This window comes from Diplotaxodon limnothrissa, linkage group LG23 (genome assembly GCF_057381915.1).
Source record: "Diplotaxodon limnothrissa isolate DT_005_m linkage group LG23, D_limnothrissa_male_GT1.1, whole genome shotgun sequence".
NCBI classification, from domain to species: Eukaryota; Metazoa; Chordata; class Actinopteri; order Cichliformes; family Cichlidae; genus Diplotaxodon; species Diplotaxodon limnothrissa.
This window is the reverse complement of record NC_140617.1, coordinates 33,744,574-33,771,066: the sequence shown is the minus strand read 5'-3', so window position 1 is coordinate 33,771,066 and position 26,493 is coordinate 33,744,574. Positions and strand designations below refer to the sequence as shown.

General features: G+C 41.5%; 2 protein-coding genes across 3 annotated transcripts in view; one reads left to right on the top strand and one right to left on the bottom strand.

Moving 5' to 3' along the window:
* LOC146608564 (vang-like protein 1) overlaps nt 1-15,007 on the top strand; it is a 67,322-nt gene extending 52,315 nt beyond the window's left edge. The window contains exons 6-9 of one of the 2 annotated variants that reach the window (XM_085347111.1): nt 8,627-8,760; nt 12,637-12,784; nt 12,877-13,111; nt 13,445-15,007. In XM_085347111.1, the coding sequence (XP_085203237.1) occupies nt 8,627-8,760; nt 12,637-12,784; nt 12,877-13,111; nt 13,445-13,705 (778 nt within the window). In that variant the 3' untranslated portion in view covers nt 13,706-15,007. Of the gene's footprint in view, nt 1-8,626; nt 8,788-12,636; nt 12,785-12,876; nt 13,112-13,444 lie in introns of both variants that reach the window. The other variant, XM_085347109.1, reaches the window with a different exon arrangement.
* Nucleotides 15,008-19,018: 4,011 nt separating this feature from the next.
* On the bottom strand, nt 19,019-25,905 carry LOC146608563 (calsequestrin-2-like). The gene is made up of 11 exons (XM_085347293.1): nt 25,663-25,905; nt 23,214-23,298; nt 23,004-23,104; nt 21,451-21,559; nt 20,689-20,762; nt 20,058-20,188; nt 19,918-19,963; nt 19,727-19,781; nt 19,522-19,622; nt 19,316-19,390; nt 19,019-19,234 (listed from the first exon to the last, which is right to left on the bottom strand). Exons 1-11 carry the CDS (start codon nt 25,903-25,905, stop codon nt 19,019-19,021), a joined length of 1,236 nt encoding a protein of 411 aa, XP_085203419.1.
* Nucleotides 25,906-26,493: the final 588 nt, after the last annotated feature.

The window sequence follows — 26,493 nt, the reverse complement described above, 5'->3', positions numbered from 1 at the left end:
TCAGCGAGCTTTCAAATGCTTTGCTGTTGCTGATGAGAACTAAAAAGTCAACAACTTTATAAGACTTAGTGACACTGTGTTAGCAACCAGGAGAGAGAGGAAGAGATCAAGGGGAGATGAATTTAGGGAAAACAAAAGACGTCCGTGTGGGCGAGATGAAGGCAGAGGAAAGGACAGAAACTGGGGCACCTCAAGTTAGAGAGGTGGGAAAATAAGAGGCTAATAGCTGCTTACTAGCACAGAGATGGGAGTAAGAAATTCATGTAGGAAAGTCAAGAAAGAGAAGAAGATGAATATTAAGGAGTCATTAACACATAGATAGTAGAAATGATTATTATAAGGTAGAGCTGAAGAAAATGTAGAATGTATGAAAAAGGCACAAAGACAAAGTGCCTGATGTGGAGAGAAAACCATGCCAGAAGGAAAGAAAGGAGAGGGTGGGGAAGACTTCAGAGAGGAAACTCCTCAGAAAAGAGCTGCAGACACAGGGCGGAGTACATAGGAAAGCCCGGGAGACTGGAACAAGGAAAAATCTAAAGGAGGGACCAAAAAGGAGAATAGAGAACAAGGAACTAATAGTTAATGGAAAGGTTGTGCTGACGAATTGTAAAATGTTGTAAAGAAAGAAAGAAGGTGTGTGTGTGTGTGTGTGTGTGTGTGTGTGTGTGTGTGTGTGTGTGTGTGTGTGTGTGTGTGTGTGTGTGTGTGTGTGTGTGTGTGTGTGTGTAGGAAGGAACCGTCAAGACCAACCTTTTTATGACTTTATCGTCTCTGAGTAAAAACAGGAAGAGACCATTTTCAGCCAGACCCAGCAGCTCCCCCGTTGCTCTCTGCTATCAATACACAGCCCTTAGTCTGACATACCTTTTGCTTTTGGGTATCTAATAAAACCTGACGGATTTATGGATGGAGCTTTTTTTATGACCGGATAGGTGAAACACTATCTGTATACTGTATCTGCACTTATATTTTAAGGTTTATGTCTTCCTGCATTTTTGCCCATGGACTTCTATTTGCATATCCAGCCTCAAAATATTTAAAGATGTTTTTATTCATCAGCCAAAATGCACACTGAGACAGAAATAACTGCAGCAAGTCCATACATGAACGTGCAGTCAGTCTTGCATTAGCATTTTCAATTATGTTTATCTGGCTAACTCGCCGATTGCCACTAAATAACATCTGATCATATTCATGCAGGCGTCCAGTGCACCCGTTATAATTGTTACTCTGCTGTTTTATTTTACCTATTTACGCCTCTTGTCAACTCCACCACCAAAACTACTTCATGTCTTTTATTTTGGAATTACTGGTTTTGCTCAGATTTAATATTATTATATAGGGCTGTTCGATATAACGATATATACAGTGGGGCAAAAAAGTATTTAGTCAGCCACCGATTGTGCAAGTTCCCCCACTTAAAATGATGACAGAGGTCAGTAATTTGCACCAGAGGTACACTTCAACTGTGAGAGACAGAATGTGAAAAAAAAATCCATGAATTCACATGGTAGGATTTGTAAAGAATTTATTCATAAATTAGGGTGGGAAATAAGTATTTGGTCACCTCAAAGAAGGAAAATCTCTGGCTCTCACAGACCTGTAACGTCTTCTGTAAGAAGCTTTTCTGTCCCCCACTCGTTACCTGTATGAATGGCACCTGTTTGAACTCATCATCTGTATAAAAGACACCTGTCCACAGCCTCAAACAGTCAGACTCCAAACTCCGCCATGGCCAAGACCAAAGAGCTTTCGAAGGACACCAGGAAAAGTATTGTAGACCTGCACCAGACTGGGAAGAGTGAATCTACAATAGGCAAGCAGCTTGGTGTGAAAAAATCAACTGTGGGAGCAATCATCAGAAAATGGAAGACATACAAGACCACTGATAATCTCCCTCGATCTGGGGCTCCACGCAAGATCTCATCCCGTGGGGTCAAAATGATCATGAGAACGGTGAGCAAAGATCCCAGAACCACACGGGGGGACCTGGTGAATGACCTGCAGAGAGCTGGGACCAAAGTAACAAAGGTCACCATCAGTAACACACTACAACGGCAGGGAATCAAATCCCGCAGTGCCAGACGTGTTCCGCTGCTGAAGCCAGTGCATGTCCAGGCCCGTCTGAAGTTTGCCAGAGAGCACATGGATGATACAGCAGAGGATTGGGAGAATGTCATGTGGTCAGATGAAACCAAAGTAGAACTTTTTGGTATAAACTCAACTCGTCGTGTTTGGAGGAAGAAGAATACTGAGTTGCATCCCAAGAGCACCATACCTACTGTGAAGCATGGGGGTGGAAACATCATGCTATGGGGCTGTTTTTCTGCCAAGGGGACAGGACGACTGATCCGTGTTAAGGACAGAATGAATGGGGCCATGTATCGTGAGATTTTGAGCCAAAACCTCCTTCCATCAGTGAGAACTTTGAAGATGAAACGAGGCTGGGTCTTCCAACATGACAATGATCCAAAACACACCGCCCGGGCAACAAAGGAGTGGCTCCGTAAGAAGCATTTGAAAGTCCTGGAGTGGCCTAGCCAGTCTCCAGACCTCAACCCCATAGAAAATCTGTGGCGGGAGTTGAAAGTCCGTGTTGCTCGGCAACAGCCCCAAAACATCACTGCTCTCGAGAAGATCTGCATGGAGGAATGGGCCAAAATACCAGCTACTGTGTGTGCAAACCTGGTAAAGACCTATAGTAAACGTTTGACCTCTGTTATTGCCAACAAAGGTTATGTTACAAAGTATTGAGTTGTATTTTTGTTATTGACCAAATACTTATTTTCCACCCTAATTTACGAATAAATTCTTTACAAATCCTACCATGTGGATTCATGGATTTTTTTTTCACATTCTGTCTCTCACAGTTGAAGTGTACCTCTGGTGCAAATTACTGACCTCTGTCATCATTTTAGGTGGGGGAACTTGCACAATCGGTGGCTGACTAAATACTTTTTTGCCCCACTGTATCGGATGACGATATAAAAATGTCTATCGTTTGTTTCATGATGTCGCAAAATAAACTGTTTACGGCAATATTTTTTCATCGTTTTGATGGTCACTGTAGTGGCTATATAAATTTCTTAATGTTCTCTCTTTCTCTTATATTTTATATAACCACACGACTGATGGACAAGCGCCTGTTTTTATGCGTTGTGGTTGGCAACAACGACGGTAACAGCATCGCGTGTCCGCTTGTTTATGTTCCACATAAACCTTTCACAATAAAGCTCAAGATCCTGTTGAGACTTTTCAAAATAAACTGAATCACGTGAAAGAGCAGATTATTTACGGATGAGAATTAAAAAAGAGCCACTAGGTGCTAAAAAAATAAACCTTAGACTCAAACATTAGAACAGGCTTTTCACCGCAGCACGCTGTGTAATAAATGCTCACAAAGAAAACGGCGGCCGTTACAACTTATGTCTAAAAATGTATAGTTTCATACATCGGTTAAAACACTCGACTCCAGCTACATGACGCGCAGCTGGAAACACTTCCCGCAAGTCGAGCTGCCAGAGATTCACAGAATTTACAGAACGTGTTACATTTTTGTGATTTATATCGTTATCGGGACGATACAATTCTTATATCGGGATATGAGATTTTGGTCATATCGCACAGCCCTATTGCTCTAAGTGTTTAAGGGGTTATTTGTCCCAGGCGTTCATTGGCACCATTTTGGAGCATTGGTGCCATTGTTGACTAACAAATTGAAGAACTTTGCACTGAAACACTCCATCCACACATCTTCTACCATTTATCCAGATGTGGGTCGTAGGCACAGCAGTCTAAGTAGAAATGCCTATGACCCCTTTCCCCAACCACCTCTTCCAGCCCTTCTGGGGGGACACCAAGGCATTTCCAGGCCAGCCGAAAGACACAATCTCCAGCATGCCCTGAGTCTGCCCTGAGGCCTCCATCCAGTTGGACATATTCAAATCGCCTCACTCAGGAGGCATCCTAATCAGATGCCCACACTACCTTAACTGGCTCATGTTGATGTGGAGGAGTAGCAGCTCTACTCTGAGCTGCACCCAAGTGACCTATCTCCTCACCCTATTTCTAAGGGAGCGCCGCTGCCACCACCTTTCAGAGGAAGCTCATTTCTGTCACTCATATCCACGATCTCATTCACTACCCACAGCTCGTGGACATACAATAGATGAGGCTACACTAAAACTGAAAACTTTGGTACAGCATCCACATCACTGTCTGTCAAACATGGAGTAGCAAAGGGTGGCTACTTTCAGGAATCTACAATATAAGACATATTTAGAGTTATTTATTAATTTTGCTACATAATTCCATATATCTTGCTTCATATATTTGATGTCTTCAGTATGTATCTACATTGTAGAAAGTAGTAAAAATAAAGAAAAACCATTAAATGAGAAGCTGTGTCCAAACTTTTGACTGGTAGTGTATGTTCCTCCACACTACGTTTCTAACGTTAACCGTGTACCGTGTACATTAACCTCATGTTTTACCTGAATTGAGAAAGGATGTATAATGTAAATAGAATTGGTCCTAGCACAAAACCATTTTTTTGTTTGGAAAAGCAGGATGGAAATTTTTTAACTGTTTTTTGAACATTTCTGGCTCTTTTCAGACTTTTTAAAAAAAGTAATCAGTAAGCTAAAATGTGGGGAAAAAAGAAATAAAATTGCTAAGCATCAGCAGGAACAGGTCAGACAAGTTAAAGCGTTTATTGGTCTGAGCGGTGTGTTCGCCGGTTGCCTTGGGGGTGTCGTCCTTTTGTAAGCCTTGCCATTCATCCCTGCACGGCCGGCAGCAGGCCCAGCCTCACTCTGTTGTCCGTCTGTGACTGTAAACACACAGCTAATTAGTGCTCCCTACAGACTGCAGCGCGGCATCTGGTCAGCCTGACGCGCACAGCCATACACAAACGGAGGCACGCCTGTGTGTGTGTGCATGGATAATTGCACCATATACATGCAAATGACAGATTTGTGCACACATTGCCTCAAACACGAGCAGCGTATCATACAGAGAATCCCAGACACACTAGTGGGTGTTATGTTTTCCCAGCCAACCTCTCGTGTATGTTCTCTATTAACAGGCGGTGGCTGGTGCTGCTCACATTCCTGCTTTTCTGGCATCCATCCTCAGCCTTATCATAATGAGGACCCTATCCTGGGCCCTCAGGCCCCGGTGGCTTGTTTCTGTCTGCCTTTGATGCCAATCTGAGGGCCAGAGGAGGTTTTTCTTTTTTTTTTGCTTCGTTGTTTGACCGGATGAGTCGAATACAGAGTGCATTCATTACCAAGTTGTTAAGAGAGGAGTGGTTTAAACACATTCACAGTTGGGGGGACTTCCCTCTTACCGAGCATTCCTGTGCATCAGAACAGTGATCAATCACCTCGCTCTCAGAGGATCTGGTTTATGATTGAACTGCAAAGTTTTAAGAGAAGGTTCTTTATTTCCTTCTCTGAGTTTGCATTCTCCTTGCTCTGTGGGCCCAGTTGAGCTCCTCGGTTTGAATTGCTTTGTGTCATGTTTGCTCTGCTTAATAATTGAATGAACTTGGGAAGAAGCAGGGACTGACTCACTATTTACGTAAGTTACAGCTAAACAATGGTGCTGCCTAGTGTGAGTGCTTAATGCAGCACAGGGCTGTCTGGGTGTTATCACACTTTCTGCTGCCTCTTTGGCGAAAATGAGCGCCGACTCCACTCGTGCTAAAATAATCAATACCCTGTGATTTATTTGTTTTTCTGCAGCTGGAGATCCCATTAGAGATTATCTCCTAAAATCTTCAGAGTTTCTCTAAATGCGTATGTACACTTTCTTTTTGAAATATCAGTAAACAGTGTGTGAGCCTAACACCTGATTGTATAACTAGATAAAGAATTTTGTGTTAATTTGCTGTGTTTCTGGTCTTGAGGGCTTTTAGGCAACTCTCTGCTTCTTAGGGTCAGAAACATTCAAACAGAAATCAAGAACAAAGTGCTGTCTCACTTCCAAGTTATTGAAGTGGATGCAACAGGGTGCTAATCTCTGAGAATGATCACAGAGTCAATATTGATGCCATTATTTCTCGGTGATCTGGCAAATAAGTCCACCCATCTCATTCCCTAACTACCCTGCTGCGATCCGACAGTGCCGATCACTGCAACGCCGTGCCGCCGGGCAAAGAAATCATCAGACTGAAACTGCATGAATCCTATGCTAAATTTAGAGAATTAAGCTTGTTTGATTAGGAAATTGGCAAGACCACGCTTGTTTATTTTAAAGATCCTCCTGTTCAAGCATGTTGTACAACCTTTAGCTGTCATCTTAGCTCACTTAAACTTGTTTTGTTTTTCAAAGTCTCAATGAGATTAGTGGCAATGAAGGCAGCCCAAATAAAAAAGTCCAGCAAAAACACTGTCTCGAGATCTGTATCTTCACCGTGTTAGAGGACATAGTGCGAATGTGGTGTTTAGAGTCTTCTTCACTTTTCTCCAGTGTGTAACAAATCCTATGGATCGACATGAGGAGACATCCTCTGTCATTGAGAAGTATTTCTTAGAACTCTGCTTGCCTCTGGTGATGTTAGTGTGAGCTCACATACATGTGACTGTCATCAGATGGCAGAGCGGTAACAACGAATGACTTTTTAATGCTGCCTGGGTGATTTCCAGCTCTCTGTAATACGTCACATGACGCATTATTTAATGTAAGGTTTGCTTTAGAAGCAGGAATGTTAAAGGTCAGAAAAAGGATATAAGAGCTTTCATCAGTGAGTCTGTATTCATTTTGCCTCCTTTGGGATAATAGGAAGCGCATGCTGCAGACTAGCACGTGTTGTTGTTTGGGTTTATTAAGTTAGAAGAATGACACAGGACGGCTCACACAATGAATGAAAAGAGTCCAGTGTTGAGCTGTAAAGTCTTGTTATGTGCTAGTTAACAGCAGCATCTGCTGTCCTCCTTTCAGCCAAATGCAGGGTGTGAAACTGAGCCCATGATGTTGCTACAGAGTTGGTACAGTTGTTGAGACTAACTGTGAGTTAAAAGATATCATACGTAACATTTAGACTAATTAACATCTATGACAGAGTTATACTCATGATCATTCACACTCTTGTTGATACCTACACCAAAATCACTCGTTAACCTAGTGAGCATGTCTTTGGACCGAAAAGCCCCACAGGTACAGAGAGACATGCTAACTGTAAAACTATTGATGTGAAGCTATAATGTTTTGATATAAAACTGCAAACCTTTTCCAATCAGCGATCACATTTTTGAACCGTGACACGAGAGTCGGTATTTATAGTCAGCTGATATTAGCATGACTGCTGTAAAGTATTGGTAAACGCAAGTAAGGCTGTAGTGTCGCTGCTTGAGTAAGTGTGTCGTTTTGGCGTGATTTACCTTTTTATTTGAAAGAGGAACCACAGAGGAACTATATTATTATCAAGCCAGTGATTTATGACCTTTATCGTGTGAAAGTACTTTACCTGTGTGCAGGACCTGGCATGCTTAGTGATCCATGGTATAAAGTATCAGGGTCTGGGTTATACACTTCGAGCTCACTTTGAGTCTCTGGCTTCTCTTTCATGCTCGTGACTCCTTCTGTCATCTTTGCGCCTCTTGTAACCTCAAACCTCACTTCCTTTTCTTGGTTGGCTCTTAAACACCTGTAAGGCAACCTTCACCCTGCAGCTCGTAGTGGCCCCCCGTCTGATGTTTGTGAACATGCAGTTATCACCTGCTGCTGCTCACCATGTACATGAACAATTATATAAAGGTATAAATGTGAATAGCACTCCACGTCTCTTCTAGCTCTAGCTCTCCTTTTTTCCACCTCATGATTTGTCTTTTCCTCCAGGCTATAAATCACCCTGCCTTTTCAAATCTTACGTTTGCCAGGACGAGCAGTGAAAATAAATTGCATTAATGAGACATCGAGGAGAAGCAGAAATCCGATTTTCTGTCGCAGTCTTCAGCTCTGACTAATGCATTAATGTAGTTCCAGAGGATTGCGGGTCATCCGGTGATGAAGATCTGTAAATGTTTTTGTCACTGGTTCTGTTCTCTGTGTTTATATCTTCACTTAAATCTCGTCAAGCACAGCAGATCCACCTCTACACTGTGCATTATCTTCTAGACGTGCTGATATTCTGTTCTCCAAGGTGGTTTTTTTGTGTGTCTTTAAGAATCATTTCCACTTAGTCATTAAGTATTACTGTCAGATCTTTTCATTTCAGTTGCTGCACTGTTCCACCTTTGTTCCATATCACTTCCGTCCCCTCGCTCTGTCTCTCTCTCCCTGTTTTATGTTGATGGTACTGTTAGTCTGAAGAAATGCTAGAAGGGTTTTTCTTCACTCGCAGAAAGTTTTCAAAGAAAGCCAGAAATGTCTGTTGGCTAGTGCTTCCTCCTGCTTTTTGCCTTCTGCCTTTTCGCTGTGCGTTTGTATTCAGCAGGAAGGCTTGTAGAATTACTACGGCTATTTTCTAGTCTTTGGTGTTAAACATCCCGTGGCTAATGTTCCTCACGTCCTGCTCTCAGACCTGAAGCTCTCATGCTGGCCCAAAGCTACCTGAATTCCAAACTCAAACATTTCCTGTGGCTTAAACTTCCCTTTGATTTTCCCATTTCTTCCTCTGCAGTATTCAGCGGGCAGCTCTGGCCATCATAGAGCACTACTACTGTGACTTTCCGGTTCATAACCCAGCGCTGCTTTCCGCCTCCAAGTCCCGCTCTGCCAAGCATCTGGCTGGCCTCAAGGTGTACAATGTGGATGGTGAGTTCCCAGCAGCCCCTGCTGAGGGTGAGTGGGATGCTTCATGTCTTCAGTGATTTTGGTTGTTCTTTGTGCTCTGGGGTGGTGGAGTCTCAGAGGTCTGCTTTTCCTTCCTTATACTGATCTGTTTGGGCAAACTGTGTGTTTTACTTATTACAACTATCTGTTCAACAAACTGATTATTGTTCAGTCTTTAAAATGCTCACAGACACTGAATATTTCCCTGTTTTCAGACTGACCCACAGCTCAGATCTTTTATCCTGTCTTCCTTCTCTCACCCCAACTAGTCGCAACAGATGGCCCCGCCCCTCCCTGAGCCTGGTTCTGCTGGAGATTTCTTCCTGTTAAAAGGGAGTTTTTCCTTCCCACTGTCGCCAAAGTGCTTGCTCATAGGGGGTCATATGATTGTTGGGTTTTTCTCTGTATGTATTATTGTAGGGTCTACCTTACAATATAAAGCGCCTTGAGGCAACTGATGTTGTGATTTGGTGCTGTATAAATAAAACTGACTATAAAAATTGAATTGAATTGAAATCTATAGATTTAAATAGGATTTTGACATTTAAGAATCAGTGACATTCGGTAAATGAGTGATTAGACACCAAAACTGTTTCTCAATTCTTGTTAGTTTAAATGATGTGGATTAGTTATCTCATATTCAGATTTGTAGTTTGACCACTGACCCTTTTTAAACAACATGTATTTGATATTTGAATTGCCATAATGCCTTTAAACTCCAAGGATTCATATTCGCGCGTTGCCTATTTTTGGGTCCAACATTTAAACGTAACATTTTTAGCTAAAAAAGACCCAAAAAAAGTCTCCAAATCTTCTCATTTGAAAACTTTAACAGCAAGTTTGTCTAATGTTTTGCTTAAAAAGAATCCGCCTCAACTGTGATCCAGTCTTCAGGGTCATGTTGATTGTCTGGTCACAATTTCCCACACTATATAATGAGATATGACTTGTTTTGTTTAATGACAGAGCAGCAAGAGTCAGACTGAGAAAACCAGCAAATGTCCAACGATTGGCAACATTGTTCCAGTTAATTAGGCTTATTCGCTTAAATGGTTCTGGTCTGTTTATGACAATTAAACTAAATATGGCTGTCTCTAATTATATTTAATATAATATCTGCCAATATTTTGCCCTCATTTCAATGTAATGTGACCACTTAACTGGCAGAATAAATACATCTTTAACACCATTACACAGAGGCCACATTGTTTTTGAGTTAACTGTTAGAAACTGCGTTTTTGTGTAGCAGTCGTTCGCTCCAAATGACATTTCAAGTCTCTGCAGGTCGAATCTCCTTAGCTGTGCTGGAATGTGCTAAAACATATAACTGCCTGGAAGGAAGAAAATTGATCTGCAGTCTTGGCATAATTAGAAAATTGACCAGTGTAGTATAAAGCACAGGTGATTTGTAGCTGATGTGTTACAACATGCAAAAAAAGTGTGGCTATCTATATCGCCCCGGGCGCACCTTCTGGAGCAGGTGGAGTGTTTTAAACTTGCTCTTCTCTCTGTGTTTTTCCTCACACTGACGCTAACCCGTTAAGACATCTTTAAAGCTAACCTGAAAGCCTACCTGTTGGACAGTAAGTAAATGCAACACTGCCACCAATAAAAGTACCCTCACAGCCTGCTGGTGCTCGCTTTAAACAAAGATATTCCTTCAATGTACTTGAAATGAAAAGCCCCCACCTCCCCCACCCCACTTCCACCCACTCCTATTCTCTCTTTGCATGCCACAGGTTGATGAAAAAGTTCAGCGTTGTCCTTACAACAGCTGGCAGAATGCAACACAAACCCTCGATTAAATTATTGCAGTCCCTTAAGTGTACTCAAGCTTCACTTAAGTGCACTAACTCGACTCCCACCTCTCGGTTTGGTGTTTTATTTTCCTGCCATTTATTTCCCTCCTTTCTTCCTCCTCCTCTCAAATGTTCGTGGGAGGCGTTGACGGAGATGGCTGATAAATCAATAGCTATTACAACACCAGTATTCTCATTTCTCTCTCGAGCCTCATCCTCCTTCATTTTCCTCCCGCAGCAGCTGCTCGGGGACCCCTCCGTCGCTCTCATCGCTCTCTTGTCTTGAGCTTTTACTTCCTACTTCTTGCTTTCTGCGGCCACACTGCTACTGTAATAAATAATTCTGACTCAGGGACAGACGATAATCATTTCTTAATGAAAAACCGGTGAAGCTCTGAGCACAAAACAGCCGTAATACTCGATTAGACTGCGTCCAAATGGCTTCGGGTGAGCTTTGTGATTCCTGGAACAACATTTTAACTGTGTTGTTTAGTCAGCTCAAGTTTCTGTGACTGAACTACCAAATCAAAGAAGCGGAGTGAAATACAGTCACCGCTGTTACAGGTATTTCCTGTTGCAGTCATGAGTAATGGTGCCACTCTTTCAGGCAGCATTAAAAGTCTGATCTGCGTTTTGGATCGTCGTCCCACTTTCTTGTCTGATTGTATGACACATTCCTGAATCTGGAATATTCTCATTTCTGTACATGCAATGCTTCCTAATATCCATCGCCCCAGCGCTGGATATTATCTCCCCATTTCTTAACAGTTGGCGACAGTTCTGCTTCATCTACATACAGCCTAACATTGCTCAGACTTTAAAGAAAAGCTCTTTTTAAGCACGGCTGTTAACAAGATTAGTATCATTTTCACTTGAAAAGTCCACACAGCATTTCATGTGTCCACAGGTACCTAAGCAGTTACACACAATGACACTGTGTGAATAGTACAGGTGGGACTCACCACACATGAGATTCATGATTTTCAACATTTTGTGATACGTACATCTGTTAATAATATTTCACTGATGTAGCTTTAAACTGTGAACTGGTTGTAAACAGGATGTACGATCATGTGGTGTGGCCTTATGACTTCACAGTGTCGGAGAATTCCCAAGTTTATTTGTAAATTTGTGGCTTTAATCTCACAAATCCTTCTCCTAAACTATGAACCCCACTGCTCGGCTCGGTTTGTATTTGTTTTTGTTTTTTTCCAGTATCAGTGCCCCTGAGAAACCATCGTACTCCAGATTATTATTGTTCACACCAATGAATTTTCACATTTGAGAGATACAGTCTTGAACTATTGAAGACCCTCTAGACTACTTTTACTTCCACTCGACTTCTAACCGACACGTGTTTCTGTTGTAAGTGTGTCTCGTAGAGTTATTTGAAATCTTCCGTACAGAAAGCGCCACATGGCAAATTCCAAGTGCACCTTCCTTCCCCTGACATTTAGTGTAACGTTTCCCGCCCGTAAACCTCATGTCAGTGCAGTGATGCCAGGAGCAGAGTTGGGAGGGGGGGTCCATGAATTATTCTGTTCATGCTCGATCCCTGCCCCGCATTAATAATTCGCCAGCGCTGCCATCTTTTAACCTGCATTAACATCAGGCGGGGTTCATCAGCCGCCTCCAATTTCTAATTCTAAAAATGTAAACTTTTGAAGTTGCCCGAGACCCTCATTTAATTGCACTCCCCGTACCTCCTGAAGGCAGAGTAATGGAAGTGTTTGCATATCAATGGCCCGTACATGGGGGAAGGAATGTGTTTTGGATTTTCCACTGATGACATCGCTCGGAACAATAAAAAATTCAGACTTTGTGCGGCTCTTCTTGTCAGCTTCTGGGGTTTTAAGTGTTGCAGGTGATAAAAGGAAATGGACTGAGGTTTATGTGCATTAATAATCTCCCCCCTTCACTCTAACAGCAGCTTGTTCTCTCACATTGCACTCTGTGTCATCACCAAAGATTTCTTTCTTCCTTCACCGGCCGCTACCACCTGTGAACACTCTCATACATGCGTTTAACCCTTCCCGTCAATCTGATTTTGCCGCGGCAGGTCCCGGAAACAACGCAGCAGCGGGAATCGCCCATTCTCAGTCCAGAGCGATGATCGCAGCTGCCGCCCGCCGCAGAGACACCAGCCACAACGAGCTGTACTACGAAGAGGCCGAGCACGAGAGGCGCGTCCGCAAACGCAGAGCACGGTGAGTCGGTCAGATCAAAACGCGTTTCAAGCAGTAAAACACAAAAGCCTGCTGTTATTGAAACTGCTGTTGTTTGCTGTTTCCCCTCCCAGGCTGGTGGTGGCAGTAGAGGAAGCGTTTACACACATTAAGCGCATGCAGGAGGAAGAGCAGAAAAAAGCACCTGGGGATGTTATGGACCCTCGAGAAGCAGCACAAGCCATCTTCCCATCCATGGCTCGGGCTCTGCAGAAGTACCTGAGGACCACCAAGCAACAGCACTGCCACAGCATGGAGAGCATCCAGCAACACCTGGCCTTCTGCATCACCAACAACATGACGCCCAAGGTCAGTCCTGTGACCTCTACACATGGCATTCGGCCTTTCTTTGGGGGTCATTTCAGTGAATTATATTTATATAGTGTCAAATAAGGTAACGAACCTACAAGGAAAACAGAGAGAAAAACCCCAACAATCATATGACACACTACGACCAAGCAAAAGTGGGAAGGAAAAGCTCAATTTTAACAGGAAGAAACCTCCAGCAAAACCAAGCTCAGGGAGGGGCCATCTGATAAAGACAGGACATAACATGCTGTGGAAGAAGGCCAGAGATTAATAATAACTAATATTTAAATGCATTTTTATAATATAATGGTTTCATACTTCCTTCTTTTCCAGGCGTTCCTTGAGAGCTACCTGACTCCAGGTCCAACCGTTCAGTACAGCCGGGACTTCTGGCGAGCCCGTCAGTGGACGCTGATCAGCGAGGCGTCAGTCACCAGCGGCCTGAAAGACGGCACCATCTTCCTGCTCAAATGTGTGGACTTTAGCCTGGTGGTGACATCCAAGAAGATCCCCTACATCCAGATGTCCGAGGAGTACATCGATCCCAAATCACACAAGTTTGTCCTGCGGCTACAGTCGGAAACATCTGTGTAGGACGCCAGATGTTTTATTTTTATTTCACACCCTGTTGCTCTCCAATATTTTCATTTTGGGTTTTGCAGTTTTCAATTTTTACTTTTTTAAAAATATATTATATATGAATCTAGCTATCGCACACGTTTGAATATATTGATCTTTTATTGTTGATAAAATCGAAAAAAGAAGAGTTGCAGCAGGATTTTTGCTCACTGGATTCTGGACGCGGTTGAGTGCACATGCTCTGTGTGTGTGTGTGTGTGTGTGTGTGTGTGTGTGTGTGTGTGTGTGTGTGTGTGTGTGTGTGCGTGCGCGTGTGTGTGTGATGTAATTTTGTGTCAAAACAATCACCCCTTCAAACAAGATGGGAACAAGTAGCATTTAAAGGTTGACATCTCCACAGAGAGCAGTTTTTGTGTTGGATTTCCATGAGACGGACAGAGTAACAGGAGGAAAGTGTGTTGTTTTGTTGTTTTGTGTACACTTGGAAGTATTTGAATATTTTTGGACACCAAAAAAAATAAATGGACTTATATATACAAGAATGAAACAACTTCAGTTTCAGCATTAAATGCACATTCACATGACGGTGGGAATGATCTCAGTCTGCACATAAAGGAAGAGGCACGCCTCCTCAACACTTTTTCCTGACAGCTGAGACGTCACACTCCACCGTGTCCATCCTGTGGCGTGCGGCCCACGCCCTTGAGCGCTAATTTTAGCAGCCAAAGTTGGGACTCTTTGAGTTGTTTTCAGTTCCTCTCCAGGTGCAACGGAGCACAAATCTGAAACCTTTCCACTCCAGTCAGGAGCGACGCAAGCGTGCCGTGTTTGAACACCAGGGTGAACTTGGCATGAACCGGATAATAGGAGACGCACTGAGATGGACACGTGCCCAAAAACATTTGCCCTGCCTCAGCGGTTCGGTAACCTTCTCAGGGCTTTCATGTCGCCCACATCTGCCTGACGTGATGGAAGGGGAAGGCAGCGGGAAAGAGAGACCCAGCCATCATGTTGGAATTAAAAAGTACTACTGATTTCTCCAGACTTTGGGTTACAAAGCAGATGTATTCATTGTGTGTACATTCTCCTTTAGACCTCAGTTTTCAAATAATGGTTGAAGTTACAGGTAACACCTCTCCCACCTGGCGTGAGGTGGGCGTTAAGTTACCATTGTGTCCATTTTCACAGCACTGACCCTCCTTTTTCTAAACTACTGTCTGCAAACACTCCACGTTTCCTTTGTTTTGTTTGGGTTTTGACATATGTATGCACACGTGGTGCAAGTATGCACCTTTTACCTTTAACTTACCCCTGCTGCAATGCTTTTAATTTGAAAATTCAAGAGAAAATGTTAAATTTTCTTCCTCTGTAGTGAAGTGAAAACAGACATTAATGCTTAATTTGCAAGATGAGCAACTAAACAACTGGCTTAAACAAACAGCAACATGTAAAGTCTGATTCCATCTTTCAGGGCTCACAGGGTTTCATTATGTATGATGATAAATCACCAGAGTCTTTATCAGCAGTGAGAGCTGCGGCAGCAGGGCGGAACCTCCTTCCCAACTGGACTGTCTGGTTTTCCTTTACTGCCTCGTCTCACCCCTGTTGTCTGACAATTCCCTCGAGGTCAGTCCTTTCATGGAAGGCTCAGAAGGGATTCTCTCGCCTGCTGAATGGGTTTACACCGGCAGGCCAGAAAAATACAGTTAAATGAAGTTAAAATGACACGTGTCTGTTCCTCTGTTACTGTCGAAACTGATAAAACTGATCTGGTAAAATCACCAAAGAGAGGGGGAGAAAAAGAAGAGTCGCACTGAGCACGCTCAAGAAGACATGCAAACAGTATAGCTTTGCCTGAGAGCAAGGTTGTCCCCTACTGCCCCCTGGTGATGCAACACAGCATTGTCACTGCATCTTTTCAGACAAAAAGAAAAAAAACTACTGGTAATTTTATACTATAATTATTTCACTGTAAACAAAATGTTAAAACACCTGCAAAAAAGTCAGATACGTGCTGTTTTCTGTGTGACACGTCCACAGCAAATCTTTTTTCTTTTCTTTTTTTAAATTTTAAACACGTGTCATTGGTCAGATTTTGTACCAACTAACTAAACTTTGTATGATCCTGATGTGATGGTGCCTCCTGTTTTTAAACTGTATCTATTTATGTAAGCGTGTGTGTGTTTGTGTGTGTGCCATTCCAGTTCACACAACCAGCCCCAACCCGACCCCCTCCTCCACCATCTGTCACACTGCTGCCAAGTTACAGTCCTCTGTCATGGATTGGTTTCTGATGGGCGGTTTTCTGATAATGAACGTGACGTTGCAATGTAAGATGTGTTTCGATCTCACAGCGTTAGCGTTTGTAGAAAAAAATAAATCATTTTTATGAACATTTGTAAAGCTGCTGAGTACTGGGCTGCTCTTTTTACTTCCAGGATTACCTTAAGTGTTTGTGACGTGTCGAGGTAACCCAGGATTACGCCATCACAGTTCACACTCACTCTAACTTTTTTTTTTGTTAGATTTTTCCAGCAAACACATCACAGCCTGCTGTCCAACTCTACACCATGGCGATCCATTTTTAAATGTTCCCAGTTGTAGTCTTTTTTCCTTTCTTATCTCCATTTCTCACAAACTAACAAGTCTTCTGTTCACATCATCGCTATCTCCATATGCACTCGTTCGATGCCCTGGCTGTATGCTCGCTAACACTCTATTCTGTCGTTGCAAATTAAGCGGCCGGTCGTGCTTAGTGACACGCCTGAGCAAAATATCATCTTTTTTGGCCATATTTTGGTGGCTTTTTGTTGTTATGGAGCTCAGCGGTAATGGGCTTGCCGTCAGCCTGTCAGAGCGGCGCAGCCGGCCCTTGTGGGTAAATGAATGTCAATGTCGCTGTCCAGTGCTGAAAACGAACAACCTCATCCCTCCGTGAGCCCCGGGTGCAAGGCCGCCTGTCGGAACTCATCTGTCCTTGGCTTAATCCCCCTCCCGTACCCACCTGCTCCATTGCAGAACCTGGGTGAGAAGGAAGAGACATTGGTAGAGAGGAAAATGAGGAGCATTTGCATCTAAATGGAATGTTTTCTTCCCTTCATTTCTCTCGCTCTCACTTTTGTGTAATGGCTTGGTTATGTGTAGATGGAGACATGAGAGTAAATCCCCTCTTACTTCTTGTAGCTTTGATTTTGAACAGAAATCTGCACCTTAATTCATCTTACTCCTGTCTTTTCTTTGTTCTTTGCTGTTTTTATTGAACCTTAGTCAGTGTGATTTTGTAATTCCTCCTCTCCTGGGAGAAAGGAGAGAAATCCATCTTGTCCTTCATTTGGTCAGTCTTCATGTAAAACCCCATCACATCTGATATTCACAGCGACTTTGTCACCATAAAGCACTCGCACAGCATCCAACACTTACACCAGTACCATGACTAGCTGTTTCTCATCACGAGAGAGTATGACATGTCTAGTTGCCCCAGGGTCATGTTTTAAATGCGCACACACTTGAATGTTTCTCATCACCTGGCATAGATTAACTGCAAATCCCCCATCATGATACAAACATCCTGTTGACACACTACATCACATCCTCCTCCAGGGGAATAACGAGTCTTGCACGGCCTTGTATTATTAATTCATGCCTAGACTTACAGTTTCATCAGGACTCTGTCCAATCCTCATGCAGCTCGTCGGACCCCAGAGTGCCGCGTTTGAGCCTGTCTCACCCTGATTCTTTCACCTCCGACCTCCCCCAGCTTCCAGCGTCCAGGTCCCTACTCACATTAGGAGGCATAACAATACTTAATTATTTACCAGTGTTTGAATAATTCAAGGTGAAACACCCATTTACTGGCTGAGAAAATGTGCCAATCTGATCTGTCCTGGGAATAAGTAAGGACTTCCTTAATGAGGGTGAGAAGGGAATGAAGATACTCACAGGGTTCACTTTTTTTTTTTTTTTTGATGCACAGTGTATATCACTATATGTCATGTGTGTGTGTGTATATGTATGTATGTATGTATGTATGTATGTATGTATGTATGTATGTGTATATATATATATATATATATATATATATGCATATGCCTTCAGAGAGTAAGTGAAGTCAGCTGAATGGGAAGAACAAGATCCAGGCAATTAACACTTATGCCCTGCTGGGATAATAACTAGCCCAAAGGAGGAAATAGAAGCCACTGACATTAGGACAGGACACGCATGAAGGGTTTCATCCCAAGTCCAACATTCTAAGACTGTAGGCTAAGCAGAAGGAAGAAGTGTCAGAACCACACAAAGATCCATGAGTACATCAGGAAGATGGTCACAGCTGGTCATGGGCTTAGTGAATACATCAGGCAACAGAAAGCCAAAAAAGAAGAGAAGCAAGGAGAAGAAGCGTCATGGAAGGATGGGCCCTTGCAGGACATAAACCACCAGCAGAGAGAAGAAATGGCTGATATCAAAAAGTGTACCAATGTCTGGACAAAGTGGGACTGAAAAACAGCACAGAGGCAATAATCATGTCAGCACAGAAACAAGTTCTAAGCACAAGATCGATAGAGGCTGGGGTTTACTACACCAAGACCCAGGTGCACATTGTGTGAAGATCCAGTTCAGACAGGATACAGAAGGGTGGAAGATGCTAACAGGCAACCAAGTGGTTAGCATAGTATACAGAAACATCTGTAAAAATGGGAGACGCCCCCTAGGGTGGTTAAGAATGACTGCGTCCTGTGAGACTTCCAGATACAGACAAACTAATGATGGCTAACCAGCTGGACCAAACCAGGACCCTCAAGCTCCCAGGCCTCTGGTAGAGGACACAAGTTTGAAGGATATGCATGTGTTTGCATGTTTGAGGCAAATCTTATATTTATAAAATAATATTAACACATTGAGTCACAAGAAACAGTTTGAGCTTTAATGGTTGACATTTATTTTCACAGACATGCATACACTCAGAAGTTGCCATTGCTATCTTGGTCACGTAAACCTTAAAGTTGCTAAAAATAATTTTTTGTTGTTGTTGTATTTTAAAAATGCGGGTCAAATCACTACGTGTCATGAGTCAGAAACACACAAAAATGTACTGAATAATTCCTGTCAGCTTCATGGGATGTCTTAGCATCTCTTAATTTGTTACTTTGGTTTTACAACCATAGTCAAAAACATCTAACATCTACACCATCTATGTTTTAGAATTTGTTTAATTTAGCATTTTTAAAGTCATTAGGAAAAAAGAGAGACATCTGAATTCGTCTACAATCTCATATTCTGATGTTCCAAGCTAGTTCAGGTCTGATCTGCACGGATATAAAGCTTTGAGGGTCAGTTGTAGTTATCGTCATTATCTCCTTCATCAAGGTCATGAATTTCATCGCTGTCTTCCGTGATGTAGCTGTCAGGGTTTTCGGGCTCATCAGCGGACTCATCGTCGTCCTCCGTGTTCACCCTCCCTGACAGGACATCCTCTATCCAGTCCTCCAGCTCCTCTGCAGTGGGCAGGTCCTCATCATTGGACATGTCCAGCCAGACACTATCTGCCTGGAAAACAGAGAACCACAACATTTAATGTCTTTAAAGTCTTTATTTTGGTGTTTTCTTAGAGTTTGATATTTTACTTACATCTGTCACATTGACCACACCAATCTGAGGTCTAAACAGGTCCAACTTAAAGGTTTTTTCCCAATAAGTGGTCAACTGTCAGGACAAGATAAACCAAGCTAACTTCAGACATTTTCTGCATTTAAACAATGGTAGAATTTTCCTGTGTAGAAATTGTTTATAAGGGATCATTTTAAAAACTATTTGGTTAAACAGGAAGACTGAACCAGAGGGAAGTCATCAGGGTCGATCCAGACAATACTCAGCTCTGGGTTGTTGGTATTGTCTCTGGCCACATCTTTCAGGATTTCTAGGAACTCATAGCCATCTAAGGAAGAGACAACAAAGTTATCTGAACTCAACTCCAGTTTCTAATCAAGAAAAATAAGTGTAATGTTAAACAATAAAAAGCTCTGAATTACAGCTGCACACCTGGATCTTCTTCCTCAGCAAAGGCAACAATATGTATTCCATCCATATCATCTTCCTACAGATGGGAAGAATTTAAAGATTTAGAGTAATTAGTAGCTTGAATTCAACGTTGGCTTCAATACATTTAAAGAAAGTGCTTGTATACTATGTAATTTCTGCTTTCATCTGCTCTAATAAGACCAAACAATCACCCATGTCTCAAACATATTCTCAGCCCGGAGCTTCCTCAAAGTAGCTCTGTAAGAAGCACATTTGTATTAAATCTCACACAAAGAAATGCTTGAAATTTTAAGTTTTTTTAATAAAACTTGAAAAAAAAAAAAACATTAACCTTCTGTGCTGGGTTACATATTCAACAATGTCTATCTCGGATAGAGGTCTTCCAGGCACGATGGCCGGCTCCTCCATGAATGGCTCATAGAAATTAACTTCATTCATCTTTAGGGAAAGATGTTTGGCTACCTTAAAAAAAAAGTTAAATGCCAAGATGTCACTTCAATGTTTTAGGGGTGGTTTTCATGTTTTTTTTTAATGTTTGAAGTGAAGCTCATTAATCAAGAGTTTCAACTAAATTAGCTATCTCCAGTCTTTTTCGGAAACGTATATTTGAGGAGCGATGTGAAGATAAAGATTGGAAACAGCTAGCCTAAGAGATCAGATTTAACAAAAAACAAACACTAACATTAATTTACATACTTTAAACAACAGGTGACATGCTATGTAGCGCGCTAAATAGTGAATTTCAGAGCTGCTAGCAGCTAGACTTTGATGCATTTGAATATAGCCATGCTAGCTTTTTGCAAAAGTAAGCTAACAAGCTACTTGTTATTTACACACAGAAATTAAGTTGCATTTAATTAAGTCAATATTCTAATTTATTATGGTTAGTGTGTTTTAAGTAATTATGGTGCATGTTACTGTAAAACAAAGTACAGTGTAGTATATTTTCTGTTAAGACTTACAGATTTATCAAATGTAGCAAAAAACTTGATGTAAGGCTGAAACCGCTCTGAGGCTTCCTGGAAAGCCTTGAAATCTAAAAAACAAAAACAAAAATGAGAGCTGGAAATAAATTTGAGAGAGATTGACAAGAACAAAAGCTGAAGTTCAGCAGTGACATTCTATAGTGATGGTGTGATGAGAAAGGCAAGAAGTGAAAGGCTTCTTCATTCAATTTCTCATCAGATTCTGGTATCTTCATCCCAGTAACCAACTTTCCCTTAATACAGTTTTATAAACTTGTAACACGATCCTAGTTCTCTTCCCAACAAGGTCACCGCCAGGGACCGACCTATATCTGGACAGAAATAGGCTTCATAATGAAAATTTGTGCCACCGTCGTATTGGCCAGATAGTATCTTCCCTGCCTCACTTTTTCTCCTTTTTTTGTGAGAAGAACTATAATTGCAGTTTGACCTATTAGACGAGGAGCCAGAAGCTATTTAAAGGCTGTCATGAGACTGAGTGAGACTAGCAAAGTCTAGAATCAGGTTTTCATTTAGCAGCCAGTAAGGCTATACGAAATATATCTCCATCAACCTCTATAGTCCATTAACATGTCTGAAGCACAATAAAACAACTTTATGGTACACTGAAAGAGAGAGTGAATGAATAGTAGAATTGTAAAGCGCTTCCAGGGTCTCGAAAAGTGCTATATAAATACAATCCATTATTATTATTGTTGTTATTATTATATTGACATATGAGTTTGATGCTAAACTAACATGAATCTTCTCCTTTGAAATAACCAATGAGGCGGATGTCTTCCTCCATCCTCTCAAAGGCTCGCACCTCCATGGCATTATTGATCATCTCTACTGGGTCCTCCAACACCTAAGGAGCAGTATAACACAGAAGGAAAACATGTTAGTCATTACTTAGGTAACTTAATCAGTTTGGTATAGTTGGATCAGTTCCAGTCTCATGCACTTTTGTTTAATGTGGACTCATAATTACATGCCGCTTTGATTAGCTTAGCATTAGCACTGAAGATAGCAAACAGCTAGCTTGGCTCATGCCATGGTAATATAATCCACCTAACAGAGTTGAAATACAGGGTACTGTTACCTAAAAGTAACTGTTGCGCTAAACCTACCTTGGAAGGTATATACATGTCAGTCAATAATCAATGCAAAGCAATAATGCTGAACTTGTGCATGATGCAGTCCTAAAAACTTTAAAGTGTGTAGTTTAGATAAAAATGAAGTAAATGTATCAGGAAGCAGGGGCCCAATTAAGGCCCTGTTCACTGTTCTTTTAAAATACATATCTTGTGCAATATGCCGTGTAAACCGAAATGCTCAAATTAATTAAAAATAGTTTTCATATTTTTAAATTGGAGTTCTTGTTTTTTAACAAATTGCACTATTTTGAGGTAGTAATCACCTCTTAAAGGTAACATTTCTCTGTCGTCAGTTGCATTGTTTAAATGTGAATGTGTGCATGTGCTGATAGTCAATAGGACTGAATTAATGTAGAGAATATTGCACATGCAGTAATAAAGAGAGTAAAAAAAAAACCTGCAGGAAGAGCAGTAAAAGCAAAAACCAAAGGAAATCTATTAGTCAGCTCTAGCTCGCACTTGTCTTTTAATAATACAGCTTACTGAGTGGATGCTATGATATTAGAAGAAAAAGCTCTAGGATTCCAGAGCTTATAGATTTGACTAAGATGCTATTATTTGGCAAAATTATTAGTGCGTCGACCTAATTGTGCGTAATAGATATTTGATCCATATTAGATAGATAGAAGCTGTGATGCCATGAGTGAAGGGGCTTGTTAAGCTATTGCTTAGCCTGAGTAGATGGCACAGGCTTCTTAGTGAGTTCTGCAAACTTTAATCTGTCTCCACTAAACTTTTGCACAACAAAAGTAAGGCAGAACCTTCTTATGTTTACAAAAAGAACTCCAACAATGTTGAGTAAAAGGGAGTTTTATATTAACTCATTACTTTTAATATTATGGTAATTTATCTTAGCCTGTGGGAAATGTGAATGAAAAATCAGTTAGATCATCAAAAGTATATGAGATTTAACTCTAATCAAAAGGGACCTGTAGCAGTTGTGTCGCTGCCTTAACTTTTCTGATAACTTAGTTTACAGTGCATTTTTTTATATGAGGTACAGATGACGGTTACTAAAATGTGTGTGTTGTTGAAGAGCTTATTGATGTTGCAGTTGTGATATGTTAGGGATTCAACTAATTAACGAGGCTAAGACTGATTGTTTTTGTGGGTAATGTAACTGCCGTCTGAAAAGCATCAGATTTTACTACTCACATCCAACAGGAACTCCACCAGAGTGTCTGCTGAGAGCTCCCCGTCAAACTCAATCACACGGTCGTCCTTGAACACGTACAAGCTGCCCACCTCCTCCAGTCCTATTTAGACAACAGATCCAACACTTTCAAAACAATACATTACTAGTAAAATGGTATAAGAAACCCATAGGAGTGGATAAGCCAAGAGCAACACAGATGCAGTACATACCCAGTTTCTTGGCCACTTTGACATCCTTCTGGGAGTCCACCATTCCAAAACCGATGTCTTTGTTCTCCAGGACTTGAGCTGTAAGCTGTGTTCAAGAACAACAACTCATTCAGTATTGTGACTCTATTAAAATACTCTATAAAACACACTTTAAAAAAAACCTAGATCAGGAACATCACCTAATCAGGATGATTTTCTGAATGGCATCTAGGATGAAACGTTAAAAATGAGATTTAATGTTCACTCTTTGTGTCGGGCCTTGTTGCAACAAGTTGGCAGTCATGCAGGATGGACCATTGTTTTGAAGCTGATTGTCTCATCCTCATCTTCAAACTCACCTGCCACATTCTGACTTGAGAGTGCTGCTATAGCTCACTTGGTTGAGCAGCTCGTCAAACCCCAGCCTACTCGTCTGTCCCAGACGGTTTCCTGTATGTCATCCCCCTCACTTTCTCTCCAGCTTCCTGTCTACTTTCTGCACTGTCCTATCCAGTAATGGCAAAATACCTCATGTTCTGAAATCTCTTCATCGTGTTCTAAATGTTGTCTCTTTTCTAAAATCACAGAGGTCACCATCGTGATTGGTAAGGAGTTATGCATATACAAACAAACACATGTGACACCCTCAGCCATACTAACAGCAGCAGATTGAGATTTAAACCTTGTTATTTAGGTTAGGAAAAGATTATGGTTTAGGTCAATATTAAGTACAAATCTGGGTCAAGTTTCATAGTGACCTTCAGGATATTGTTGTCCAAGTAGCCAGAAAGTACTTCCTCTTGGTGGGAGGCTTTTGGTCAGTTTAGGGGCTTCGACACTGAAATAGGTGCAATAAAACACCAGTGTTGGCAACTGGGAGCAAGACGCAAGAGCATAGCTGGTAAATTAAATAATAGTTGGTGACTTTTTATTTGACTTTTAAATAAAACTGTACAGTGTGGACATGTGTGGACTAAAACCACCTGGTAAGTAAACCTTGAGATAAGAAACACTGGTGTGAACACCCTCATTGCTTTGATTTAGCTCTGACTTCTATGCTGTGTACTTGAGCCGACATCCACAGCTGCAGCCGTCTTCGTCAATACATCTTTTCATTACCAAGATGTCTGTGTACTGAGAGCCCCCTGTGGAGTTTTCTTGTTAGGAGGAAGCTGTGAGTCAGGACTGCTTGCCTTTCAGCTTGCAGTTGTTGAGGAAGGATAACAGATTTAGAAAACCACTGAGGAGGGGGTTTACTTTGTGTATTTCTGCTTTCCAAGAGTGCACGAAACATGACAGAAATGTGAAACTGAAAATGTTGCCAAAGGTGAATACTAACAAATAAAAAATGCCTCCAAGATGAGAAGGAAAGGAGTGTGAGAGCAAATCTTCTGATTTCTAGTTCAAAGGAAGGTAGTAAAGAGAATTGGGAACAAGCTATAATTAACAAAATGACCTAGAAACAATCCCTGGATATATGTAAACCACAGCGGAGAGCACAAAATGGGATTAAAAGGACTGCTTGCCAGTTAAGAGTGTGCACAGGTAAAACATAGATCCAGTCTAAGGAGAGAGTCTATACTTCAAGAAGACAGAGGAAACATGGGGCAGTCGCTGTCTGATTTCTCCTAGAACGGAAAGTATCAGTGATTACTTTGCATGGCAGAATGTAATCTGCAGGGATTTGAGCTATAGCTCAGCATCCGGTATGCCACAACAGATCCATCTCTCATTTCCTCATGTCTTCTTTGATCAGTGGTGATACATTTCCCATAGCTTCCAGGTATTTGCAAACCTGAAAAACTCAGGAGCAATGAATTTTGCAAAGAGTTTTCAAAACCAGTTCATTGTTTATGAAGCTTCATGATAGTAACATCCAGCAGATCGCTAGTGACCCCCTTAGAGTCAGGAATAGGGTTAACAGGGATTAACATTCACCTTGGGATATATTTTTTTGCCTATCCAATGTGGTCTAAAGCTACAGAGCTAATGTGTGAGGCTCTATATTGGTCTTTGGCCTAAATACGAATACCATCATCCTCATAGGCAATATGTTTAGTATGTTAGAATGCTAAGTACTGCTAAGGCTTCTGGAAATGTGATTTTTTACCACAAAGCAACTGTTGATCAACTGGTCAATAAACACAAAACGAATCAGCAATCTTAATAACTGCTTCTCCCAAATCTAATTTTTCAAGCAGAGAAGGCACTTTATGTTATAATTCATCATCAGAAAGAATTCTTTATGGAGCATTAACGCCTGAACCACATGAGTTAGCCTTTCTGTTTAATGCTTATCAAAATGTGAAAAAAAAAAAACTCTATAAAAAAGTAGATTACATCATTATACTTCCACATTTCTCACTTTCCTTTCACAGTTAACTCCATTTTATAACACACAATGAATATCATCACCGAGCCACTTGCCCTGCAGTCTGTGACACATACCCAACCTCAACCAGTTTCTCACCTCCAGCACCAGCTCTGTCATCTGGAACCTCTTCTGAAGACCCTTGTTGGCCGGCAGAGGTTCGTGGTAGAACAGGCACAGCAGGTCATATCTCTTCAGAGCCTTTTTGTAGTTGCGCTCATTGATGTCCATCACCCTGTCTTTCCCGTCAAAATTGGGGAACTCTAGACCTTCCTCGGCACTGCAAAGGAAAACCAGGTTAAGGCAGAGGCCAGATAGAAGAGAGAGCCACATGTGTTGCATTTTTGTTCAGGTGTGGATGTGTTTGCAAAAAAATAAAAAATAAAAATCCAAGATCCTCTCAAGACCAAACTTGAAGAAATTGGCTATGAATGAGATCTGCAATTCATCCACAGATTTGATCTCTATTATATCTCCAGCAAATCTGAAATACTCTGTCTAATATTTCACTGGACCCCCTGCTTCTTTTTATTGCCCTCTTTTGATAGCTCTCCCTCTCCACCTGTCTTCTGTCTCTTCCTCTCTCTGTCACTTACTGCCCAAATCTCAGGAGGGTCTCTTTCCTCCTCCTTTTCTCTCTGTGATGGAGAAACTCATTATATTGAGCACATTTGACGGATAATAATTCATGAGGATGCTGTTCATGCCCTTGAAATAAACTCGTGATTTTATCAACCACTAAATCAGTAACGTCATTACCTATGTGGCAGTGTTTGTACGTTTGAAAATCATGCCTTATGTTGTAAATAACTTTCTAATATCTATCTATCTATCTATCTATCTATCTATCTATCTATCTATCTATCTATCTATCTATCTATCTATCTATCTATCTATCTATCTATCTATCTATTAAACTGAAGATTTGAG